Here is a 23,155-nt window from a genome sequence, read left to right on the forward strand (position 1 = left end):
GCGACCCTTGCCTACGGGGTCGCTCCCCCTGCGTGACATTGGCGCCAAAAAACAAATCCCAGGCGCCTAGTGGTTTCTGCCCCCAGGGGGGCAGAAATGGCCTAAATACAATTTGCCCCCCAGGGGAGCGACCCTTGCCTGATGGGTCGCTCCCCATCTCGAAAAAAACAAACAAACAAAAAAAAAAACACAACAAAAAAATTTGGCCTGGTGCCCTGAGGGTTCTGCCCCCCCCCCCCCCGGGGGCAATTCAGCCTAATAATAGGCCGAACTGTCCCCAGGGGGGGCAGAAATGGCCTAAAATAAATTTGCCCCCCCCAGCCCCCACCCCCGCCCCCGGGAGCGACCCTTGCCTACGGGGTCGCTCCCCCTGCGTGACATTGGAACCAAAAAACAAATCCCAGGCGCCTAGTGGTTTCTGCCCCCTTGGGGGCAGATTGACCTAAAATCGGCCAATCTGCCCCCAGGGGGGCAGAAATGGCCTAAATACAATTTGCCCCCCAGGGGGCGACCCTTGCCTGATGGGTCGCTCCCCATCTCGAAAAAAACAAACAAACTAAAAAAAAAACACAACAAAAAAATTTGCCCTGGTGCCCTGAGGGTTCTGCCCCCCCCCTGGGGGCAGTTCGGCCTAATAATAGGCCGAACTGTCCCCAGGGGGGGCAGAAATTGCCTAAAATAAATTTGCCCCCCGCAGCCCCCACCCCCGCCCCCGGGAGTGACCCTTGCCTACGGGGTCGCTCCCCCTGTGTGACATTGGCGCCAAAAAACAAATCCCAGGTGTCTAGTGGTTTCTGCCCCCTTGGGGGCAGATTGACCTAAAATCGGCCAATCTGCCCCAAGGAGGGCAGAAATGGCCTAAATACAATTTGCCCCCCAGGGGAGCGACCCTTGCCTGATGGGTCGCTCCCCATCTCGAAAAAAACAAACAAACAAAAAAAAAAACACAACAAAAAAATTTGCCCTGGTGCCCTGAGGGTTCTGCCCCCCCCTGGGGGCAGTTCGGCCTAATAATAGGCCGAACTGCCCCCAGGGGGGGCAGAAATGGCCTAAAATAAATTGCCCTCCCCCCCCAGGGAGCGACCCTTGCCTAAGGGGTCACTCCCTTTGCGTGAAATTCACACAAAGAAAAAACTCCCTGGTGTCTAGTGGTTTCCACCCCCCTTGGGGGCAGATTGGCCTCATCAAAATAGGCCAATCTGCCCCCAAGGGGGGCAGAAATGGCCAAAATATAATTTTCCCCCAAGGGGAGCGACCCTTGCCTAAGGGGTCGCTCCCCACCAAAAAAAACAAAAAATGAAACATAAAAAAAAATAAAAAAAATAAATGGTCCCTGGTGCCTAGAGGTTTCTGCCCCCCCTGGGGGCAGATCGGCCTAATAGTAGGCCGATCTGCCCCCAGGGGGGGCAGAAAAGGCATTCCCGAAAATATGCCCCCCCTGGGAGCGACCCTTGCCCAAGGGGTCGCTCCCTTTTGTCAATAACAATAAAAAAAAAAAAAAATCCCTGGTGTCTAGTGGTTTCTACCCCCCTTGGGGGCAGATTGGCCTCATCAAAATAGGCCAATCTGCCCCCAAGGGGGGCAGAAATTGCCAAAATATAATTTTCCCCCAAGGGGAGCGACCCTTGCCTAAGGGGTCGCTCCCCACCAAAAAATAAATAAATGAAACATAAAAAAAATAAAAAAAAATAAATGCCCCCCCTGGGAGCGACCCTTGCCCAAGGGGTCGCTCCCTTTTGTCAGTTTCAATAAAAAAAAAAAATCCCTGGTGTCTAGTGGGGTTTCAAAAGCCGGATTGCAAGCAATCCGGCTTTTGAAACCCTCGGAGGGACTTTAAAGGGAAGGAAATACTTTTCATTCCCTTTGAAGCCCCTCCGGGCCTCCCAAGTGATTGAAAAAGAAATGCTTTTGCATTTCTTTTTCAATCGCGCTGGAAGCAGAGCTTCCAGCGCGACTAGGGAGGCCCCTGTGACAAATCCGCTGACGTCACGGGGGGTGGGGGGGTCGGGGGTGGAAGGGGAAGGTCTTCCCCTTCCATCCCGACTTGGGGGGGGGGGGGGAGGGGGGTGCACGGGGGGCGCGCTAGCACGCCCCCAAGTTCCCCTGTGCCATGGACGAGATGATCTCGTCCAAGGCACAGGGGAACTGTAGCCTTGGACGAGATCATCTCGTCCAAGGCACAGAACCGGTTAATAAGGAGGAGAGTAAATCCCACTCCACTCTGACAAGCAGAGGCAGGGAGACCCAGGGTTAAAGAAGCTCTTGGACAATAAGGCCTGCTTTGACTGCCAGCAGACAGGTCACCTCAGAGGAGATACAGCCTTCCTAAGGAAGGTGGTTAGCACTGGGCTGTCCAGTGTAGCTATGGAGGAGGACTCCTCAGATGATGAGGTCCTCATAGCCCTGGGCTGAGAGACAGGACCAGATGGTAAGCTAGTGATCTCTGAGGGTGGGAGTAGGCACCTTTATCTAATTCAGGTGAATTGGATCCCTACCACTGGCCACACCTGTGCCCGGCACACTATAGTGAGTGACTGGTTGGTGATCCCAGACAAGTTTGTCCCAGGAAGACCAGGAAAGTCAGGATAGCCACAGGTGATGTCACCAACAAACCTGTATCTATAGTGCCCCTAGAGAGGAAGGGTGTCCTTGACTAGTTTAGGGTAGTGGTCAGTGCTGACCTTCCCTTATATTGTATCTGTGGCAATGACATCCCAGAGGTGAGTGTGGTCTAAGGGGGGCAGTCGCCCAGGGCACTCCCCAGCCCAAGGTCCTGGGGAGCCAGTCCCCACAGTTAGGGGACAGTGGTCCCCAAGAAAAGGGAACAAGAAGGGTAGGCCACTCTTAAAGAGAGTTCGAGTGAGCTAAAGGCCTTCTGCCCCAGTAGGGGGGAGCCCAGGGTTGGCACTGGTGAGGTCTCACCTGACCCCAAGGAAGTCCTCAGTAGTCAGGCAGTTTTTCAGCTGCAGGGTGTTGCCCCTGCACTGACAGAAGGGAAAGTGGAAAAAGGGTGTTTGCCACAGTATGTGGTAGCCCCCACCTCTAAACACCAAAAGGGGTGCCAGGACCCCAAAGTCACCCCTAAAGCAGCTCACCCACCTGTCAGTGGAGAGGTTAGGGTGTAGTTCTGGGTTCTGACAGCTGTCAGTAGCCGCTGCTGGGTGCTGGCCTTCATGGCAGCACTGCACTTGGCCTGGGAGGCAGACCCCAGGGACAAAAGCAAAGTAGGCCTCCTAACCCTGTTGGTCATGGTGGGGTTGCTTAAGTGTTGGGTGACCACTTTGAGTACGGTAGGTGTTGCCCTAGCAAAGTTACGGATAGGGGGATAGACACCTCACTTACCCAAGTTGGCAGAGAGAGAGGAGGAAGACTCCCCAGACGGAAGTTATAGTTTAAATGGGTCCTTTTACTGTTCTGATGGGTTCACTGCCCAGAGGGAGTGACCATGACAAGAGGATGTAATTGAGTAGGTCCTGCAAAGGGACAGCCAGTTTTCCTCACTCTCTAACTTCATTGATATGCCAGGAAGACTCTCCCTGGGTTGGGCTGAGTCTCCCGGGTGTGTGCTCTGGGGGGAGGGGCTGGGCTTGTGTGAGATTGTAAAACACCCCTAACTTTTTGCCCCCATTTTTCACTTTTTGATGGTTTTGATTCTGATGGTGCCCTGGGTACTTCTAACCAGTCCCAGGGTCTCTGCTTTGTGTAAAATGAGTATGCAAATTAGGCTAATTATAATTGGCTATGTCAATCACCTATAAGTCCCTAGTGTATAGTAAGGCATGTAGGTTTAGGGACCCCAGCATAGGTAGTGCCCCCATAGGCGCACTGCTGAGGTGCTCAGGGTCATTTTAAAGCAGGCCTGCCTTGCTGACTGATTTTAAAGTAAAGGTATATGCAAATGCGACTTTGGAATTAAAAGTACTTCCAAAGTCTTAAATTACCTTCTGTTTTACATATAAGTAACCCCTAGGTTGTGCTCTCCAGGATGGGTGCAGTGTAACTTGAAGCAGGGACCTTATAAAAGCTAGATATGGCAAGTCTGGCCTCAAACTGATTGTTATAATAAATGCAACAACTTGCCATTTTTGGATTTAATATAAGTAGTTCAGGGAAAGAGTTTTAGAACTATCCTCAAAGTTACTAGTTTCAGCTCTGTAGTGCCCTTCTCTGATTGCCCAGCCTCTGGCAGCTTGGCCAGGCTGCCTTGATGAGGTGTGAAGTGACCTGGGATGAACACAAAGGAAGTGACTGGGGTGGAGATCTGTCTTAGCAGATGGTGAAAAAGGATGGGTGGAAAGCAGCCAAAATGGTGTTCAAAGGAGGGAAACACATTTGGAGCAGTTCAGGACCGCCCCCATTTCCTGAAAACCCAGACAACCAGGTGCCCTCTTGATTAGATTAGGAGAGGACAGGAGAGGGTTGTGTTAAGGATTTTTAGCCACACCAGTGGGTGGGTTCAGCCAGATCTAACCTCCAAAATTCAGTGTCTGTCATTTTGGATATTTAAGGAATGTTGCTCACTGGGATTGATTTTTGCCACACTACCCAGGAAGTGGTCATCCAAAAGGGTAGTGGCCTGCCTGTGAATGGTGATTGGACAGTTGCTCCCAAGTGCTTTTCACCCCAGGAGCGAGGATACATTTTTCAGAACTCATCCCACACCTCAGATCTCTACAAGGAACAAACAAAGAAGAAGAAGAAGGACTGCCCTGCTGGACCCCTGACCTGAACCGGGATACTGCACTTTGAAGGACTGCACCAGCTGCACACTTGGGCTTCATCACTAAAAGGACTTTGCCTGTCTTCATCTGCTTCAAAAAGGGACTCCCTGTACGCTACAGGTAAAATGGAGCTGCCCAGAGTCCCCTGCAAGAAGAGCCCAGCTGACCAGCGTCCAGTGGCCATTTGATGATTCTGACCAAGTGCATTCTGGGAATTGTAGTCTTAACTCCCAAGGAGCAACTCAGAGCTTCTGGGACCTTGGATCAAGATGTGGACAGTTCAAGGACCCAAAAATGACTTCTGGAAGAAGATCCAGAAGTTTGGAGACATTTGAAGCAACTGTTGTAAAGAGCTCCATAAGTTGAAGAGGTGCATTAGGGGAGCTGTAGTCACAGACCCCAAGAAGCACACCAGAGCCTCTGAACCCTTGGGTGGTGCTGTGGAATACTTTCCTGTATCAAGAAACACTTCTGAAAGTAAGTGTAACAGTGTTACATCATGGGTGGCCTGAACTCTGAACATTGTCTCTGTCCAGTGTTACCTTTTTTTAACCCTTGAAGTACTATTTGCTTCTAAGCACTAGAATTACTTTTAATATTTAAAAATTCATATCTCTCGTTCCCTACGTTTGATTTTTGCCATTTTAGTGTCATTATAAAGATCAGAATATTAGTTATTTTTCTAAATTGATGTTGGATTTTTATTGAGTTTTGGTGTTTTACTTATTTACAGTTTTGTGATTTTTAAGTGCTGTAGGCACCTGTATCCTAAGTTAAGCCTTGTCGCACATGCTACCAAGGGTAGAGCTGGGATTAATTTATTGAGACCTGACAGGACCTAGTGGGGTGTTAGTGGCCTATTGCTAAGTGTAGGTACTTACCTGCTCTTACTAATAATCCACTTTCCAGCACACCCCTGCAATTCTTGTTTTTTTATTGAATTTCTATGTGTTTTAATTATAATTCCTAACTGTAACATCGCTGTAACTGTTATTTATTTTCTGTGAATATCTATCTATCTATCTAGCTATCTATCTAGATATAAATAAATCAATATATATGTGTGTGTGTGTGTGTGTGAGCCAATGTTACGCTAGTGACTCACGCTACTCAAAATTATTTAAGTGAAACACACCACCCAATTGTAGTGTTTACCCACAAGTGGGCTTTTTGGTGACATGTAAACCAAATATTATAGCTATATTCATAGTCAAGATTTCTCAACCATTGCAGATCAAGTGGGCAAAGTAAAACAAGCACATACCTTTAAATTAAATAAAAAAATGTACAACTTCCCTTACCATGCCACAATCAAAACAGAAAACACTTACTTATTTCTGCATACTACTTATGGAATCATGTTTGCCTATTTGACACTGCAAGAAATATGAAACATTGCAATATTTTTTTTGTATTTGCAGGTCAGGTCACTCCAATAATCACTCTGCTTTGTTTTCTTGTGTGTTAGGCTACAGGTACACAGTTGATCGGCAGGAAGCAGCGGAGAAAGGAAAGTGGAAATGTTGTAACATAACATTGAGAAATGTTTAATTTGAAAGAGATACACAGAGAAGTTAATGCCCACTGGGGCATTACAATGATTCCATAATTAGTATGCAGGAAGAAATAAGTATTTTTTGTCTCTGCCGTTAAGAAATAAAACAAATTGAATAACCCCTTCTGTGCCGCGGACGTAATGGTTACGTCCTGCGGCACAGTGCTGCTGTGCCCAGGACGTAACCATTACATCCAGGGCACACAGCCCAGAGGGAGTGCTAGCGCTCCCTCTGTGGGGTTCCCCCCAACCCCCCAAGTTAGGGATGGAAAGGGAAGCCCTTCCCCTTCCACCCCCAACCCCCCACTCCCCCACCTGTGACGTCAGCATGCGAGCGCGAGAGCGCGCGAGCGCGCGCTGATTGTCACAGAGCCTCCCCCATCGCGCTGGAAGCTCAGCTTCCAGCACGATCGGAAGAGAAATGCTTTGCAGGGGGGCAGAAACCACTAGGCACCAGGGATCTTTTTTTTTTTGCGCCGTCACGCAAGGGTCGCTCCCCTGGAGGGGCAAACTGTATTTAGACCATTTCTGTCCCCCCACACAAGGGGAGTGACCCCGTAGGCAAGGGTCGCTCCCCGGTGGGGGGGGATTTATTTTAGGCCATTTCTGCCCCCCCCTGGGGCCGGCTGAGCTAGAGGCCAAAATCCACAGGTAGGCACTTTGCAAAAAACACCTCTGTTTTCTGTAAAAAAAAAAGGGATTTGTCCACATTGTGTTTTGGGCCATTTCCTTTCGTGGGCGCTCGGCCCACCCACACAAGTGAGGTACCATTGTTATCGGGAGGCTTAGGGGAACGGTGGGTGGAAGGACATTTGTGGCTCCTCTCATCTTCCAGAACTTTCTGTCACCGAAATGTGAGGAAAATTTGTTTTTTTAGCCAAATTGTGAGGTTTGCAAAGGATTCTGGGTAACAGAACCAGGTCAGAGCCCCACAAGTCACCCCATCTTAGATTCCCCTAGGTCTCTAGTTGTCAAAAATGCACAGGTTTGGTAGGTTTCCCTAGGTGCAGGCTGAGCTAGAGGCCAAAATGTACAGGTAGGCACTTTGCAAAAAAACCCTCTGTTTTCTGTCAAAAAATGTAATGTGTCCACATTGTGTTTTGGGGCATTTCCTGTCACGGGCGCTAGGCCTACCCACACAAGTGAGGTATCATTTTTATCGGGAGACTTGGGGGAACATAGAATAGCAAAACAAGTGTTATTGCCCCTTGTCTTTCTCTACATTTTTTCCTTCCAAATATAAGAGAGTGTGTAAAAAAGACGTCTATTTGAGAAATGCCCTGTAATTCACATGCTAGTAATGGCACCCCGGAATTAAGAGATGTGCAAATCACCACTGCTCCTCAACACCTTATCTTGTGCCCATTTTGGAAATGCAAAGGTTTTCTTGATAGCTATTTTTTACTCTTTATATTTCAGCAAATGAATTGCTGTATACCCGGTATAGAATGAAAACCCAAGGCAGAGTGCAGGTCATTTATTGGCTCTGGGTACCTAGAGTTCTTGATGAACCTACAATCCCTATACATCCCCGCAACCAGAAGAGTCCAGCAGACGTAACGGTATATTGCTTTAAAAAATCTGACATTGCAGGGAAAAGTTACAGAGTAAAACGTGGAGAAAAATTGCAGATTTTTTCACCTCAATTTCAATTAAAAATAATTCAGTTGTTATTTTCTGTAGGAAACCCTTGTAGGATCTACACAAATTACCCCTTGCTGAATTCAGAATTTTGTCTACTTTTCAGAAATGTTTCGGTTTCTGGGATCCAGCATTGGTTTCATGCCCATTTCTGTCACTGACTGGAAGGAGGCTGAAAGCACAAAAAATCGTAAAAATGGGGTATGTCCCAGTAAAATGGCAAAATTGTGTTGAGAAATTGGGTTTTCTGATTCAAGTCTGCCTGTTCCTGGAAGCTGGTTATTTTAGCACCACAAACCCTTTGTTGATGCCATTTTCAGGGAAAAAACTACAAGCCTTCTTCTGCAGCCCCTTTTTCCCATTTTAAAAAAAAAAACGAAATTTTCACTGTATTTTTTGCCATTTTCTTGTCCTCCTTCTGGGGAACCCACAAAGTCTGGGTACCTCTAGAATCCCTAGGATGTTGGAAAAAAAGGACACAAATTTGACGTGGGTAGCTTATGTGAACAAAAAGTTATGAGGGCCTAAGCGCGAACTGCCCCAAATAGCCAAAAAAAGGCTAGGCACAGGAGGGGGAAAAGGCCTGGCAGCGAAGGGGTTAATATAAATTACTTGGGGCCAGATGTATCAAGAATGCATTTTGTGAGTCGGAAATAGCGATTTTTAAGAAATCGCTATTTCTGATTCGCAAAATGCAATGTATCATATTTACGATTCGGTAATTACCGAATCACAAATTGCTATACAGCCCCCATTCACATCTATGGGCCTGTTGGCCCATATTTGCGAATATTTTGCATGTCCCAAATTGCAAATTCCTAACTGGAATTCGCAGTTTTTGGAATTGCAAAGTCCAGGGTGCTTAGGCCCCCTCTGCTGCACCCCAAAATATCTTTTTACAACATGCAAGGTGCACACATGCCAAAAGAGCATGTGTGCTTTACATGTAAATTTAAAAAATGCATTTTAAATGCATTTTTAAAATTTGCACATGGTTACCACTAAGTTCAACTTGGTGGTAAACAGCAATTCCTTAATGCCCAATTCGCATTAAGGAATTGCGGGCCAGATGTATCTAGCTCCTGGTTTGCATTTCTCAAATAGCAAATTTTAAGAAATCGCTATTTAAGAAATGCAAAATGGGATGTATGAAAATTTCGATTCAGTAATAGCGATTTCTTAAAAGTCGCAACCGCTATTACCGAATCGCAGTTAGGGAGTGGGACTCCATTCATCCCTGTGGGCCTGTAGGCTCATAGGTGCGAATGGTTTTGCATTTCCAAATTTGCAAATTCCTGTTAGGTATTCACAAATTAGGTAATGCAAATCCCAGGGTGCTGGAGGCCTGAGGCCCCATTTGAGGCACCCCAAAAAAAATCAGTGGACATGTGAAGCGCACACATGCCATAGGGGCATGTCTGTGCTACATGTCATTTTTTTAAATGCATTTTTAATGCATTTTTTAAATTGCACATGGTTACCACCAAATTGGATTTGGTGATAATTGCGTTTCCTAAATGCCCAATTCGCATTTAGGAAATGCATGATACACGTGCTTTGGAAATCGCAAATAGGAATTCCCTATTTGTGTTTTCCTATATAGAGAATCGCAATTTGCGATTCCCTAAATGGAGTCCTAATTTTAAGGAATCGCTATTTTTGTGATTCCTTAAAATTGCACTGCGAATTCCTTTCATAAATCAAGAAAGGCAATTTTGCATTCGTAAACGGTGACATTTACTAATTTGCACTGTGTGCGAATGCAAAATCCTTTGATACATCTGGCCCATAATAACTGTATTTAATTATAATACATATGTCTGTAATTGACACAATAAAATAATTGTATGTGGACAAGTGAAAGTTATTCATACTTTGATTATCATTGCACAAAAGGAAAACATGTCCCATAATGTCCTATTTCTGTAGTGCCTAAGCAATATAAACTGACAGAAAAAACGGACTCACCAACCGTGAGAAAGACTAATATAGTCAAAATGCGTTGGTGGTTTGTGCAACAACTCTCATTGTGAAATAAATTGCTCAAAGAAGATCCCTGAGTGCAGTGCCATTTATTGTCACTAAAAAAACAAAGGTTACAGAGACATTATAGTTACAGTTATTTCAAGTAACTAAAACTTTTGCCCTAAGGTAACTATAACTCACGCATTGAAAAAGCATTTTTGACTTGCCTATATCTTATGTACTGTTTCACAAATCTTCATGAAATTTTCAAAACAAAGGGGCATATTTATACTTGGTTTGCACCATTTTAGCATCATTTATTTTGACGCTAAAACAGGGCAAACTTAACTCCAGACTTTTATTTTGATGCTAGACCCGTCTAGTGTCAAAATATAGGAGTAAGCACCATATTGTGGATGCAGCAAGCTACCTTGTGCTAATTAGGTGCAAGGTAGGCGTTCCTGTCCACAATATCATGCTAACCCCTACCACCATATTTATACTCTGGTGCAAAGAAGTAGGCGCAACCAAATAATGGTGCTAAACCTGCTTAGTGCTATTATTTAATGCCTGGGTCTGACCAGGTGTTACGGGCTAAACACCATGGAATGGGCCCACAGATGTCCACCCTAAGCCCCAGGAACACCCCCACCCACACCAGAGGGACACCATAGGATGGAGGACCCAATTCTGGGTAAGTACAGGTAGGATATATTTTTTTTTATTCTGTGCCATTGGGGGCCCCTTACATGGGGCCTCCTGCCTGGAACTGGGTATTGTGGCCTTTCCCAGGGGACACTGGCCATTGGAGTGGTGGGCATGACTCCTGTCTTTAATAAGACAGGAGTCATGTTCCAGTGATACTGCGTCAGAAAATGACACTAGGCTGGTTAGTGGCATATTTATTGCCGCTAACCAGCATAGCGTCATTTTTGGCCCACTAACGTCTTTTTCCCACCGCCATCTCCCCTCGGCTAGTGTCTTCTTCTTAGACGCTAGCCATTCCTTAGCACCAACGTGCGCCATTCCATAAATATGGCACCCAGCTGGCTCTGGGGAATGGCACCAGCAGGCGCTAAGGATTTTGACACAAAACTGCAGTAGCACAGTTTTGTGTCAAAATCCATAAATATGGGCCAAAGTGTGCCAAAGGATCTTGTTGTGCATGTGAAGTTTCAGGGTGATCCGTCAAGTGGGGGCCGACACTCGTGACACTCGTGCCACAGAAGGGCACTGATTGGCTGGTTGCAACTTGAGTGGAAAGTTGTGGACCCTATTTTTCTACATCAGGAAATGGTCCCTGGTGCTGAAATATGAAATAAGGGCTACAATATAGTTGATACAGTCAGGGTAGAGGTACCCTGACCCCATTATTCTTTTAATTTGGTGATATTATTATCTGCAAAGGATGACAAAAATAGTTTGAAACAGTTTTTTTGATGTCTTTGGAATTTGTGAATCCGTCACAACGTTACACGGGGGGCTGCTCTGTGTGTTGCCACCAATTCACAAATCCCACCACTTTAAAAAAGAAATAAATGAACTAGGGTAGGTAACTTATTTATGGGTTTTATTCATTCACTATTTTCCAATATTTTTGGAGGCATTCCCTTGGTATTATTCCTCATCTGCAGCATTACTACAACAATCCAGCAGTGCTGTAGGTGCATGGTCCAGTGGCTTGAAGCCCTGTTACTCCAGGAACTAGACTTTGAGTGGTCACTGTACTTCTGATTGACCTGGTTTACCTGCATTCAACCCGTATTTCGCTGCCTTGGTGTCCCTTTGAATGGACATTGGATATCTGCCTTGCCTTGCAACCTCCTGTTCCTATGGACATAAGTCGGCTGAGGAGTCAAGACCCATTTCCGGATCCAATGAACTTGTGCTTGCTTCAAGATGCTTGGTATGAGTTTCATCCCAATGGGGAGACAGGTAAATGGCACCAGGATTACTCACCTCAGACTTAGATAACATGTTGCAGCACAACCAGCCATTCACTCGGCATTGGCTGATAATGAGGATCATATCTGTTCCTTTGAGCTACTGATCATCTGCGGAGATGGAACCCATCCTGGATTCACTAAACATTGACTTGGTGGAAGAGGTCTTGGGTGCCTCCAACCCCAAATAACTTGGTCTGTTTTTCAAATTCTCACCAGTACTTTTGTAAATAGTTTTTATAATTTTTGTATATTATGTCTTCTAGTATTGCATTGAGTTTGCTTGACTTATACTTTTGTTTTTATTTCACTTGTGTATTAGATTACTGTCCCGTCCGTAGGGGGGGGGCTTGTCATGAGGTCCATTCATGGACTCACTATAGTTATGTCTCATTTCTTAGCACTCTAGTAATTTAGATGTTTCTGCTCTGCACTGTCATACATTGCACATTTTTTTTGTGCCATTGTTTTAAAACACACTGTAATGTCACTTGTTGTGCAGCCACTTGGTTAAGATTCTGTCTGTATATTCCCTGACTGCTCAGTGGGCACAACAAGTGCCAGGGGTGTTTTCTGTCAATTCAGCAATTCTTCCCATGCTCCTAAAGGCATATCACAGTAGCTTTTCACTGTATCAAGCTAACTTTATAAGTGAGGTCACCATAGCGTTTATTTTAGGAGAGAAGGATTCTAGCAGAGCTGACCCGTCTATGGAACAGATGCCCTCCGAGGCATGCAGCCTGTGCAAACTGAGTTTACACTTCCCTTTGAGGACCACTTGACTATGCAAACAAAGGTATGGTGTTCTCCACTCCCAGAGATCACAAATAATAATAGTAGTTTACCTGCACTCACAATTACAGGGTAGGCTCAGGCCCTTAGATTTGCATTATGATGGCACTATGGCCCTCATTCTGACTTTGGCGGGCGGCGGTCGCCGCCCGCCAAAATCAGGCCGCCGAAAGACTGCGGCGGCCATTCTGGCTTTCCCGATGGGCCGGCGGGCGCCCGCCAAAGGAGCACCCGCCGGCCCAGCGGGAAAGGCCCTGCAACAATGAAGATGGCTCCGAATGGAGCCGGCGGAGTGGCAGGGGTGCGACGGGTGCAGTTGCACCCGTCGCGATTTTCACTGTCTGCAATGCAGACAGTGAAAATCTTTATGGGGCCCTGTTAGGGGGCCCCTGCACTGTCCATGCCAGTGGCATGGGCAGTGCAGGGGCCCCCAGGGGCCCCACAACACCTGTTCCCGCCATCCTGTTCCTGGCGGTAAAAACCACCAGAAACAGGGTGGCGGGAAGGGGGTCGGAATCTCCATGGCGGCGCTGCTTGAAACCGCCGGATTCCCTTTTCTGACCGCGGCTTTTCCGCCGCGGTCAGAATGGGCTGGGAGTGGGGGTACAAAAGCACCTTTTCTCTACGTTAATTTTCATAGGGATTTTGAACATGACTGCAGCCCGAACCGCTAGGTGGATTTACACCAGATGTGGCATAAAGCTAGCTATTTGTCCAGAAAACCACTTTTTGTGATTTGGTGTAAATCCATTAAGTAGTTTTCTAGTTATTTAATGAAACCAAGTCCCATATGTATACATTTTTTCCACCGCATATGCATCATTTTTTTACGCAAAAGTGGCGCACACTTAGAAAAGACAATTATATTTTGTAAGTATGTGCCGGTTTCCATAAAAAAATGACGCAAATGCGGCGCAAAAAAAGTATAAACGTGGGCCCAAATTTGAATATATAGGGAGATGGATCCTCCTCATATGCACCTCAATTCCTTCTCTGATCCTCCGCGGATTTGGAGGAAAAGTAAGGCCCTGATTGGCTGGTCGTAACCTGACAGAAAAGTTGTGGCCACTATTTTGTTTCTTGCATTGCCTTGGTCGTGAGAAAGAAAACAGTGTAAAAACATATAAGGGGTCAGGATACATGACCTCATAGGATACATGGAGGCGTCCCCTAGGGACCCTTTATGGGCACAAAATTACCCATTATTTTGGGGACAATCTGCAAATCCTCTGAGGATCCTCCTCGAATCCAGGGGAAAATCAAGGCTGTGATTGGCTGGCCACTGCCTGACAGACATATTAATGTGTGCGTTACAAAAAGCACAGAAATTCACTGCAAAAACAAAGGTTACAGGAAAGTTATAGTTAGTTTAATGTTTTACCCATACAAAGCAACACAAAAGAATGATGGACGGAGTGCTGAACAATGCAAACACTCACCCCCAGTCACAGATCTGGGATTAATCCATTGTTCTTTTGCTCAAAATGCCACCCCAGTTTAGACCTAGTCATAGGCAAATCAGGCTTGACCATGATCATCAAGGGAACAGTCCAGCCCGAACCGCCAAAGCATGTCCTCCCTGGACCGGAAACAAGAATCCTGGGACCGGTTTCAGGGTATCACCCTTCATCAGCCAGGCTAGCTTGAATCCAGTAGCACAGTGAGCACGGGACCCACGTCTGGGCATACCCTTCCCACTTAGGGCAACTTTAGCAACACAAAAGAATGATGGACGAGGCACTGAACAATTCATACACTCACCCCCAGTCATAGATCTGGGTTTAATCTATTGTTCTTTTGCTCACCATCCCACCTCAGTTTGGACCCAGCCATATGCAAATCACTCTTGACCCTGTTTCTCATGGGAACAGTCTAGCCTGAACTGCCAAGCCAGGTCCTCCCTGGACCAGAAACAGACATCTTGGGACTGGTTTAAGGGTATCACCTTTCATCAGCCAAGCTAGCTTGAATCCAGTTGCACAGTGAGCACAGGACCCATGTCAGAGCCTACCCTTCCCACATAGGGCAACTTTAGCAACACAAAAGGATGATGGACGGATTGCCGAACAATGCAAAGATTCACCCCCAGTCACAGATCTGGGTTTAATCCATCATTCTTTTGCTCACCATGCCACCCCAGTTTGGACCCATCCATATGCAAATGAGTCTTGACCATGTTCCTCATGGGAACAGTCTCACCCGAACTGCGACGCCAAGTCCTCCCTGGACTGGAAACAAGCATCCTGGGACCAGTTTCATGGTATCACCCTTCATCAGCCAGACTAGCTTGAATCCAGGCAACCCCTGAGCGCCAAGGATCACCACCTCCCCGGGGTAAACAATAGAAGTATGTAAAGGGGGTCCTTTTTGGACCCCCATTAGCCTTGGGGACCACAACCTCCCAGGGGCAATGGCTACACTGGAGCGGGGCAGAGTGGTCTCCCTGGAGGAGCCTCTGATGGCCCTGGGGACCACCAACTCCCAGGGACAGCTCCTTCTATGTCCCTGGGTGCCCAACGCAGGACATAGCTATTTGCTGTGGCTTGTCTGCAGCTTTGTTGCTGCAGACAAGCCACACGAAACACTTAATTTTTTGACAGCCGGACCTGTCAAACAGGTCCCGCTGTCAAAAACCAAAGCTTTCATCTCTTTCCCCCTGCATACATGAAAAGAAAAGGGATGACATGCTTCAGCAAGCACAGAGCTGCTGCTAAAGCAGCTCTGTTCCTGCTGAAGCAATGGCACCGCAAAAGAGGCCTTGAATCTTCCCCCACAGTCTTAGATAGCCCGTAAAAGGCTTGTTAAACATTAAAAATGTAATAAAAAACTTTATATATTAAAACAAAGTATGTAGGGCCCTCGGTGCCCTTGAGGGCTCCCCCGGGGTCCTAGATAGCCCATAAAGGTCTAAAAAAATAACAAAAAAGAAACAAATATCTCAGTGTGAAGATCTATGACGTTCACATTGAATGTTGAGGGTGTGAGTCTAGCCGGACTTGTTTCATTTTTTAAAATTTTACTAAAAACTCTGTCTTGCTCCCTCTCACTCTCTTTCTCTTACTCTATCTCTTTCAATCTTTTACCCACTAACTCACTCACTCTGACACTTACGCACCCACTCACAGACCCACTCAGACCCTCATGCACTCACTCACAGCCCGGTCAGACCCTCACACACCCATTCACACACCTACTCAAACTGTCACACACCCACTCACAGACCCACTGAAACACTGATGCACCCACTCACAGACCCGCTCATATACTGTTGCACCCACTAAAATACTGATGTACGCACTCACATCCGGACAGCCACTCTGACAGCCACTCTCAACCCCAGATACACCTTCTCACACCCAGAAAGACCGCTACCAACTGCTGCTGTGCACAGCCAGAAGGCCATGCGGGTTGGGTGGTTAGGGGGGTTGGCTGCTTGGACTGGCTGCAGGGTGAAGGCTGTGCACGATGCAAGGTTGAATGCTTATAGGGGGTTGGCTCAGGGCCTGGCTTGAGGCACGCCCTGTGGCCAACCGCTGCTGTGTGTAGCGATGATTGAATTAGCATATAACAATGAAAATTACTAGAAGTTAAAAAACAAATTCACTGAAAAAAACAAAGGTTACATGGATGTTATAGTTAGGTTCTGAATTTACACATTGAAAACCATGGAAATTCATCATTTATAGTTAGAGTTCTTTCAAGCAACTATAACTCGTGCCCTAAGGTAACTATAACGTCCGCCTTTGCCATGCACAGGTTATTACTACAAATATTACATCATTGATGACATCTTCTATCCCATCTTTCATATTATTACTGCAGCATTTGCAATAAGATTATTGATGAGACAACTGTGCATGACATTGGTGTGAGTTACAGTTACCTTACGGCACAAGTTATAGTTACTTGAAAGAACTCTAACTATAACTGCTGAATTTCTAATAAATAATAAAAAATAAATATAATGTAAACTAGATATTTTTATTAATTGTGTTACATTGTATGTATATATGCATATATATATATATGCATATATATATAAACACACACACATATATGTATAAAAATACACACGTATATCATATATATATGTGTGTTTTATATAGTATTAGTGGAATTTATTAAAATAACATTATATTGATGTTTATATTAAAATATTTAACATATACTACTTTAAACTATGTATATATATATAAATATATATATATATATATATATATATATATATAGATATATAAGGCCCCAAACTTTTTACCCCCATTTTTCACTTTGTGCTGGTGTTTTCTAGACTGATGGTGCCCTGGGCACCGCTAACCAGTCCCAAGGTCTGTGCTCTGTGTAACATGAGTATGCGAATTAGGCTAATCATAATTGGCTATGTCATCCTACCTATAAGACCCTGTTGTATGGTAGGGCTTGTAGGTTTAGTGTCCCCATCATAGGTAGTGCCTCCATATGTGCACTGCTGAGGTCCCAGGGTAATTTTAAAGGCAGGCCTGCCTTGCTGGATGCTTTTAAATTAAAGTTACATGCAGATTTGACTTTGGAATTAAAAGTACTTCCAAAGTCTCAAACTACCTAATTTTAACATATAAATCACCCCTAATGTGTGCCCTGGGTGCCCAGGGTTGGGTGCAGTGTAACTATAAGCAGGGACCTTATAAAATATGTTTTATGAGCCTTGGTGACAAAAAATAGTCAAATTTGTTTTTGCCTCATTGTAGTGAATAGGCTCCATAGGATACAATGGGAGACTTCATTTTAATTAGTAAAGGAGCTACATATGGCAAGCTCGGTCTCAAACTGATTGTTAATATGAATGCAACAACGATTTAATATAACAAGTTCATGGTAAGAGTTTTAGAACTTTTCTTAAAAGTTACCAGTTTTAGCTCTGTAGTGCCCTTCTCTGATTGATCCAAACGAAAAAGAAACCCACCTTCAGACAAGGGTTCTGAAATAACAGAATCCCTATAAACAAACAATGAAATAGTAAGCCAAGAATAATAACTACTAAAGGACAATAGGTCCTAGATGAAAATCAATGAAAGCATAATACAATTTATTGATTCACATACTTGATATGTATAAACAGAATCATGAACAAATATACAATACCCCCTAAGAAAGACAATTACAGATAAAAAAAACATACAACCATACATACTCAGTCATACATGTTAAAAAACCAACCTAGACACAGCAGTCATCAGATGACAATATAAATGTAGATTAGAAAACAAATGAATTTCCCCTTTTCCCATGATCTATCCAAGAAATATTACAGTTCTATAGTGATACCAATATACATATCCAAGATTTTTTTTTATTTTGACATTTTTCACAAACTAAGTCCTCTAACGTTAGAGCAATGTTAAGCTATAGAAAAGTCTTCTCGTATAAATTGATGATTTTTTTCCTCAATGGATTGCACTTTCCAAAATGTAAGGGAAATGGGGAGGGCAAGTCCAATCAGCCGTCTTGGTCCAGGTATGTGGTGCCGACGCTTGTTTCAAACTGATTGTTATAATAAATCCAACAACTCGAAATTGCTGAATTTAATATAACTAGTTTAGGGAAAGAGTTTTAGAACTGAGTTGCCAACTTCAGCTCTGTAGTGCCCTTCTCTGATTGTCCAGCCTCTGGCAGCCTGGCCAGGCTGCCTTGATGAGGTGTGAAGTGGCCTGGGCTGAACACAAAGGAAGTGCCTGGGGGAGGAGACCTGCCTCAGCAGATGGTGAACCAGGATGGGGGAGAACAGCCAAACTGGTCTTCAAAGGAGGGAAGGACATTTGAAGCAGCTCAGGACGTCCCCGATTTCCTGCAAACCCAGACAACCAGGTGCCCTCTTGATTAGATTAGGAGAAGGCAGGAGAGGGTTGTGTTAAGGATTTTTAGCCACACAAGTGGGTGGGCTCAGCCAGACCTAGGGGCATATTTATACTCTGTTTGCGCCGAATGTGCGTCAACATTTTTGACGCACAATCGGCGCAAACCCTGCCCCATATTTATACTTTGACGTCCGACCCCGCGGGCGTCAAAGTTCCACCATGTGCGTCATTTTTTGGAAGGGGGAACCAGCCTTGCGTTAATTATATGCAAGGTAGGCGTTCCCTTCCAAAAAATGACTTTAAGGCCTGTGCCCCATATTTATACTGTGACGTCATTTTGAGGCACAAGAGGGGGCAGGCCTTAAAAAACGGCGCCCAGCGTGATGGGCGCCGTTTTTTAACGCCTGGGTCAGGGCAGGCGTTAAGGGACCTGTGGGCTCAGAAGGAGCCCAGAGGTGCCCTCCCATGCCCCCAGGGACACTCCCTGCCACCCTTGCCCACCCCAGGAGGACACCCAAGGATGGAGGGACCCATCCCAGGGAAGTAGAGGTAAGTTGGGGTAAGTATTTTTTTTGTGGCATAGGGGTCCTGATTTGGGCCCCCCTACATGCCACTATGCCCAATGACCATGCCCAGGGGACATAAGTCCCGTGGGCATGGCCATTGGGCAAGGGGGCATGACTCCTGTCTTTGCTAAGACAGGAGTCATTTCAATGGGGGTTGGGCGTCCAAAAAAATGGCGCAAATCGGGTTGAGGCCTGAATTTTACCTCAGACCTGACTTGCCCCATTTTTTGACGCCCAACCTCCATTTTCCCCTACGCCGGCGCTGCCTGGTGTGAGTCATTTTTTTTGACGCACACCAGTCCGCAGCGCCGGCTAACGTCATTCAATAAATAAGGCGCCCGCATGGCACTTGGGAATGGCGTTAGCCGGCGGTAACATTTTTGACGCACAACTGCGTTGGCGCAGTTGTGCGTCAAAAAGTATAAATATGGGCCCTAACCTTCAAAGTTCAGTTTCTGCCATTTTGGAGTTTTAAGGAATGTTGCTCCCTGGGATTGATTTTTGCCACACTTCCCAGGAAGTGGTCATCGAAGAAGGTAGTGGTCTGCCTGTGATTGGACAGCTGTCCCCTGCTTTTCATCCCAGGAACAAGGATACATTTGGGAGAGCTGCACCCACACCACCTCAGATCCCTACCAGGAGCAAGACATGAAGAAGAAGGACTCCCTGCTGGGCCTCTGACCTGCACCTGGACAGTGCACTCTGAAGGACTGCACCAGCTGCACACTTGGGCTTCACCACTGAAAGGACTTTGCTGTCTTCAACTGGTTCAGTAAAGGACACCCTGCTTGCCACAGGTGAGAAAGAGCTAACTAGAGTCACCTGCATCAAAACCTGAAGGAACTGTCCAGCTGACCAGTGGCTTGTGGTCATTTTTGGAGTTTAACCAAGTGCATTTTGGGAGTTGGAGTCCTAACCCTCAAGGAGCAGCTCAGAGCTTCTGAAATCTTGGGGTGAGCTGTGGACTCCTAAAGGACCTTCTAAGACTTTTGGGGCCGACCCGCGGTGGTGAGTCAAGCGGGCATATCTCCACCACGACCCGGCATGACTTGCAGGTTCATCCTGCTGAAAAGCTCCCGAGCCCCAGACTTCCAGGATTTCACCGGGGACTCCTGGAAAGATAATCCGATGACCTTTCATCGAAATCGGCTTGCTGTGGAGGGTCTACCCTTGTCGGAAGGAAAAACCTCAAAAAAAGAGACAATGTCTGAATGTAAAAAGATGACCAGGACTTCCTGTGCGACGTATCCAAGGAGGACTCCAGGGACATCGGATCAAGATTCAGCTTTGGCCCGGTCAAAGATTTCCATCCTGAAAAATCGTCTAAGTTCGAAGGTAGAATTGTTCACCGAGTTCTCCTGTGAAGCGTATCCGAAGAGGGCTCCAGGGAGGTTGGATCGGATCAGATTGGTGACTTCGTCCCGATGAAGAAAATCTTCAAGAAAAAGTCTAAGGCCCTCATTACAACCCTGGCGGATGGTGCAAATAGGACGGTAAGACTGCAAACAGGCCGGCGGTCATTACCGCCCCATTATGACATTGGTGGTTTGGCAAATGCCAAACCGCCAATGTCCTGCACCGTCCGCCACGGCGGTAACGACCACCAGGCTAGAGACAATGGTCTCCAGCCCGGCGGCCGTCATTAGTCCGCCGGCGGTATGAGGACCCCGCATACCGCTATGGATTTTGTGGGGTTTTCAACTGCCACAAAATCCATGGTGGTATGCACCACCAGTGCCAGGGAATTCGTTCCCTGCTACTGATTGGGGTCTCCCTCTCCCCCTCCCCTGAGTCCACCCCCAACACCCATGACCCCCCTACCACCTCCCAAAGGTAGTAGGACCCCCTCCCCAACACCGCCCTCTGACCCCCATTGAACCCCCAAACATATCCCCACACCCCCTACACGCATGCTCACACCACTCACACACATACATGCGCACATACATGCACACATGCACACATACATACACATTACATTTCCCCTACACACATTAACCCCCACATACATACATGCACTCACACAACCCCTCTACACACTCACACCCCCATGCACGCACACACCACACAACACCCCCCCAACCCCTTGCCCTAACGGACGATCACCTTACCTATTCCGGTGATCCTCCAGGAGGGAACGGGATCCATGGAGGCTGCTCCGCCGCCAGCACCCCGTCACCAGAACACCGCCACGCCGAATACTGAGTCGTATTACGGTCGGCGGTGTTCTGATGACGTGGCGGTGACGGAGGAGCAGCCTCCACTACACCGCCGACTGCCAGTATGGCTGCTGGGGGTACTGTCCGTCCAAAAAACTGGCGGAGGGTCGCCAGCAGTCATAATATGATTGGCGGAAGACTGCCAACACTGGCGGTCTTTAGCCCGGCGGAACCTCAGCGGTCTCTGGAGGAGACCGCCAAGGTTGAAATGAAGGCCTAAGTCTGAAGGTAAACTTTTGACCGAGGCCTCCTGCTTGCTGTAGTTGAGCAGGGCTCCATCGCGGTCAGCCTGAAACTTTGACTTTGCCCTGGTCGAGGTGCGACCAGATTCCTGAGTGGCGCTTTTAGTTTCTAAGTGCTAAAAAACATTAATCATTTAAAAATTCATATCTCCGGTTCTCCTTCTCTGATTTTATTTGTTTTGGTGTCAAATTAAAGATAAAAATATTTCCTAATATTATAAATTGGTTTTGGATTTTTAAACTGTTTCCTGTGTTTTTTTTATGCTTTACACACGTTTTCTCCTAAGTTCAGCCTTGTTGCTCGTTGCCAAGCTACCAAGGGTTGAGCTGGCCTTAATTTATTGAGACCTAACTGAACCTAGTGGGGGTCAGTCGCCTATTGCTAGGTGTAGGTACTTATCTGCCCATACTAATAATCCACTTGCCAACACTATGGCACTTGTAATAAGGTAGCCAGGATACCAGTCACATTTTTAATGGAGTAAACCATCAGGCAAACCTTAAATCAGGCGCTAAAGCATGTCACAACATAATTGCTTAGATTGTCTGTACAGCTTCTGCTTTTACACTGAAACTGAATTCTGTTTTTCTTCTTGAAGGAAAATCCCAATGACCTGCAGTTTTGGTTGGAGGACATTTATACTCCAGGATACGACTCCCTGCTGAAAAAGAAGGAAAAAGAAAAAAAACATTTAAAATACTGTCGAATTATACTACTTCTAGTATTTGTGACGTTTATATTGATTACCATTATCATTCTTATTGTTATATTCACATGATTTTTCTACTGTAAAATTAAGGAAATTAATAAATATCTTACAAGGAAAGAAATTGTGTTTGGTATTTTATTGTATTTAATTAACATGTTTTCTTTTTTATAAAAAATGTGATCTGAATGCAGCTAAAATATATAATACAGAATGTATTAGAAATCCTTCCACAAATATTGAAGCATCATAATTGGTCAATATCCCTAGCACTGTCTGCACAGCTATGGCCATGGACATCTATCAAAGCCAAGTATTTGAAACATGTGGAACATGAACCGTATTTTTTTTTATTTAAGTCCCACTTGTCTTGAATCAAATCTTATTTGTAATTTTATTTTTAACATTTATATAGCATGAACAGTGAAAATGGCAGAAAGCAGTTCCACATACAGAATTTGAAGAGTTTCAAGTTCATGTTTTAATTACATATTAACACCAAACATTTAAAACCTTAATTATGTATGTAATAGCGTGTTACACATATGTGAAAATAAAATCAGTCTCATACACTAAAACCAATTAAAATTTGCTAAAAAAAGAGATGTCAAAAGAGCACTTAGGGGCTATGGAAAGCAAATCAAAAAGTTCTTAAACAGAAAGTGCAGTGGGTTCTTGTTTGGTTGGCATACACAAGCATGCTCGTCTATGAAATTAGAGGCCGGATCAGACTGCTTATGCTGTATTTTGATTAATGTGTGGCTGTAAGGTAGCAGTGACCAGGCTGTCCCCCCTTATCTAGGTACAATGTCTGTGCCTGCTTCGTGCTTGCTTCCCTGTTTGCAAGAACTTGCTCCCCTGTTTGTGAAAAATTGTGAGGACTTCGGGATTGCGGTACGATGCTCGTGTATGATGTGCCTCTGCTGTATAACCTAAGACGTTGCCTGTGCCTATAGGATGGCTTCACCTTCAT

The 23,155-nt window shown here is 45.7% G+C and overlaps 1 protein-coding gene across 1 annotated transcript in view; it reads left to right on the forward strand.

The window, feature by feature from the left end:
- MINAR2 (membrane integral NOTCH2 associated receptor 2) overlaps positions 1-22,254 on the forward strand; it is a 138,572-nt gene extending 116,318 nt beyond the window's left edge. Inside the window, exon 4 of the mRNA XM_069240901.1 lies at positions 22,075-22,254. Coding sequence (XP_069097002.1) covers positions 22,075-22,254 — 180 coding nt within the window. The remainder of the gene's footprint in view (positions 1-22,074) is intronic.
- Positions 22,255-23,155: the final 901 nt, after the last annotated feature.

Source organism: Pleurodeles waltl, chromosome 1_1 (assembly GCF_031143425.1).
Source record: "Pleurodeles waltl isolate 20211129_DDA chromosome 1_1, aPleWal1.hap1.20221129, whole genome shotgun sequence".
In the NCBI taxonomy this organism is placed as follows: Eukaryota; Metazoa; Chordata; class Amphibia; order Caudata; family Salamandridae; genus Pleurodeles; species Pleurodeles waltl.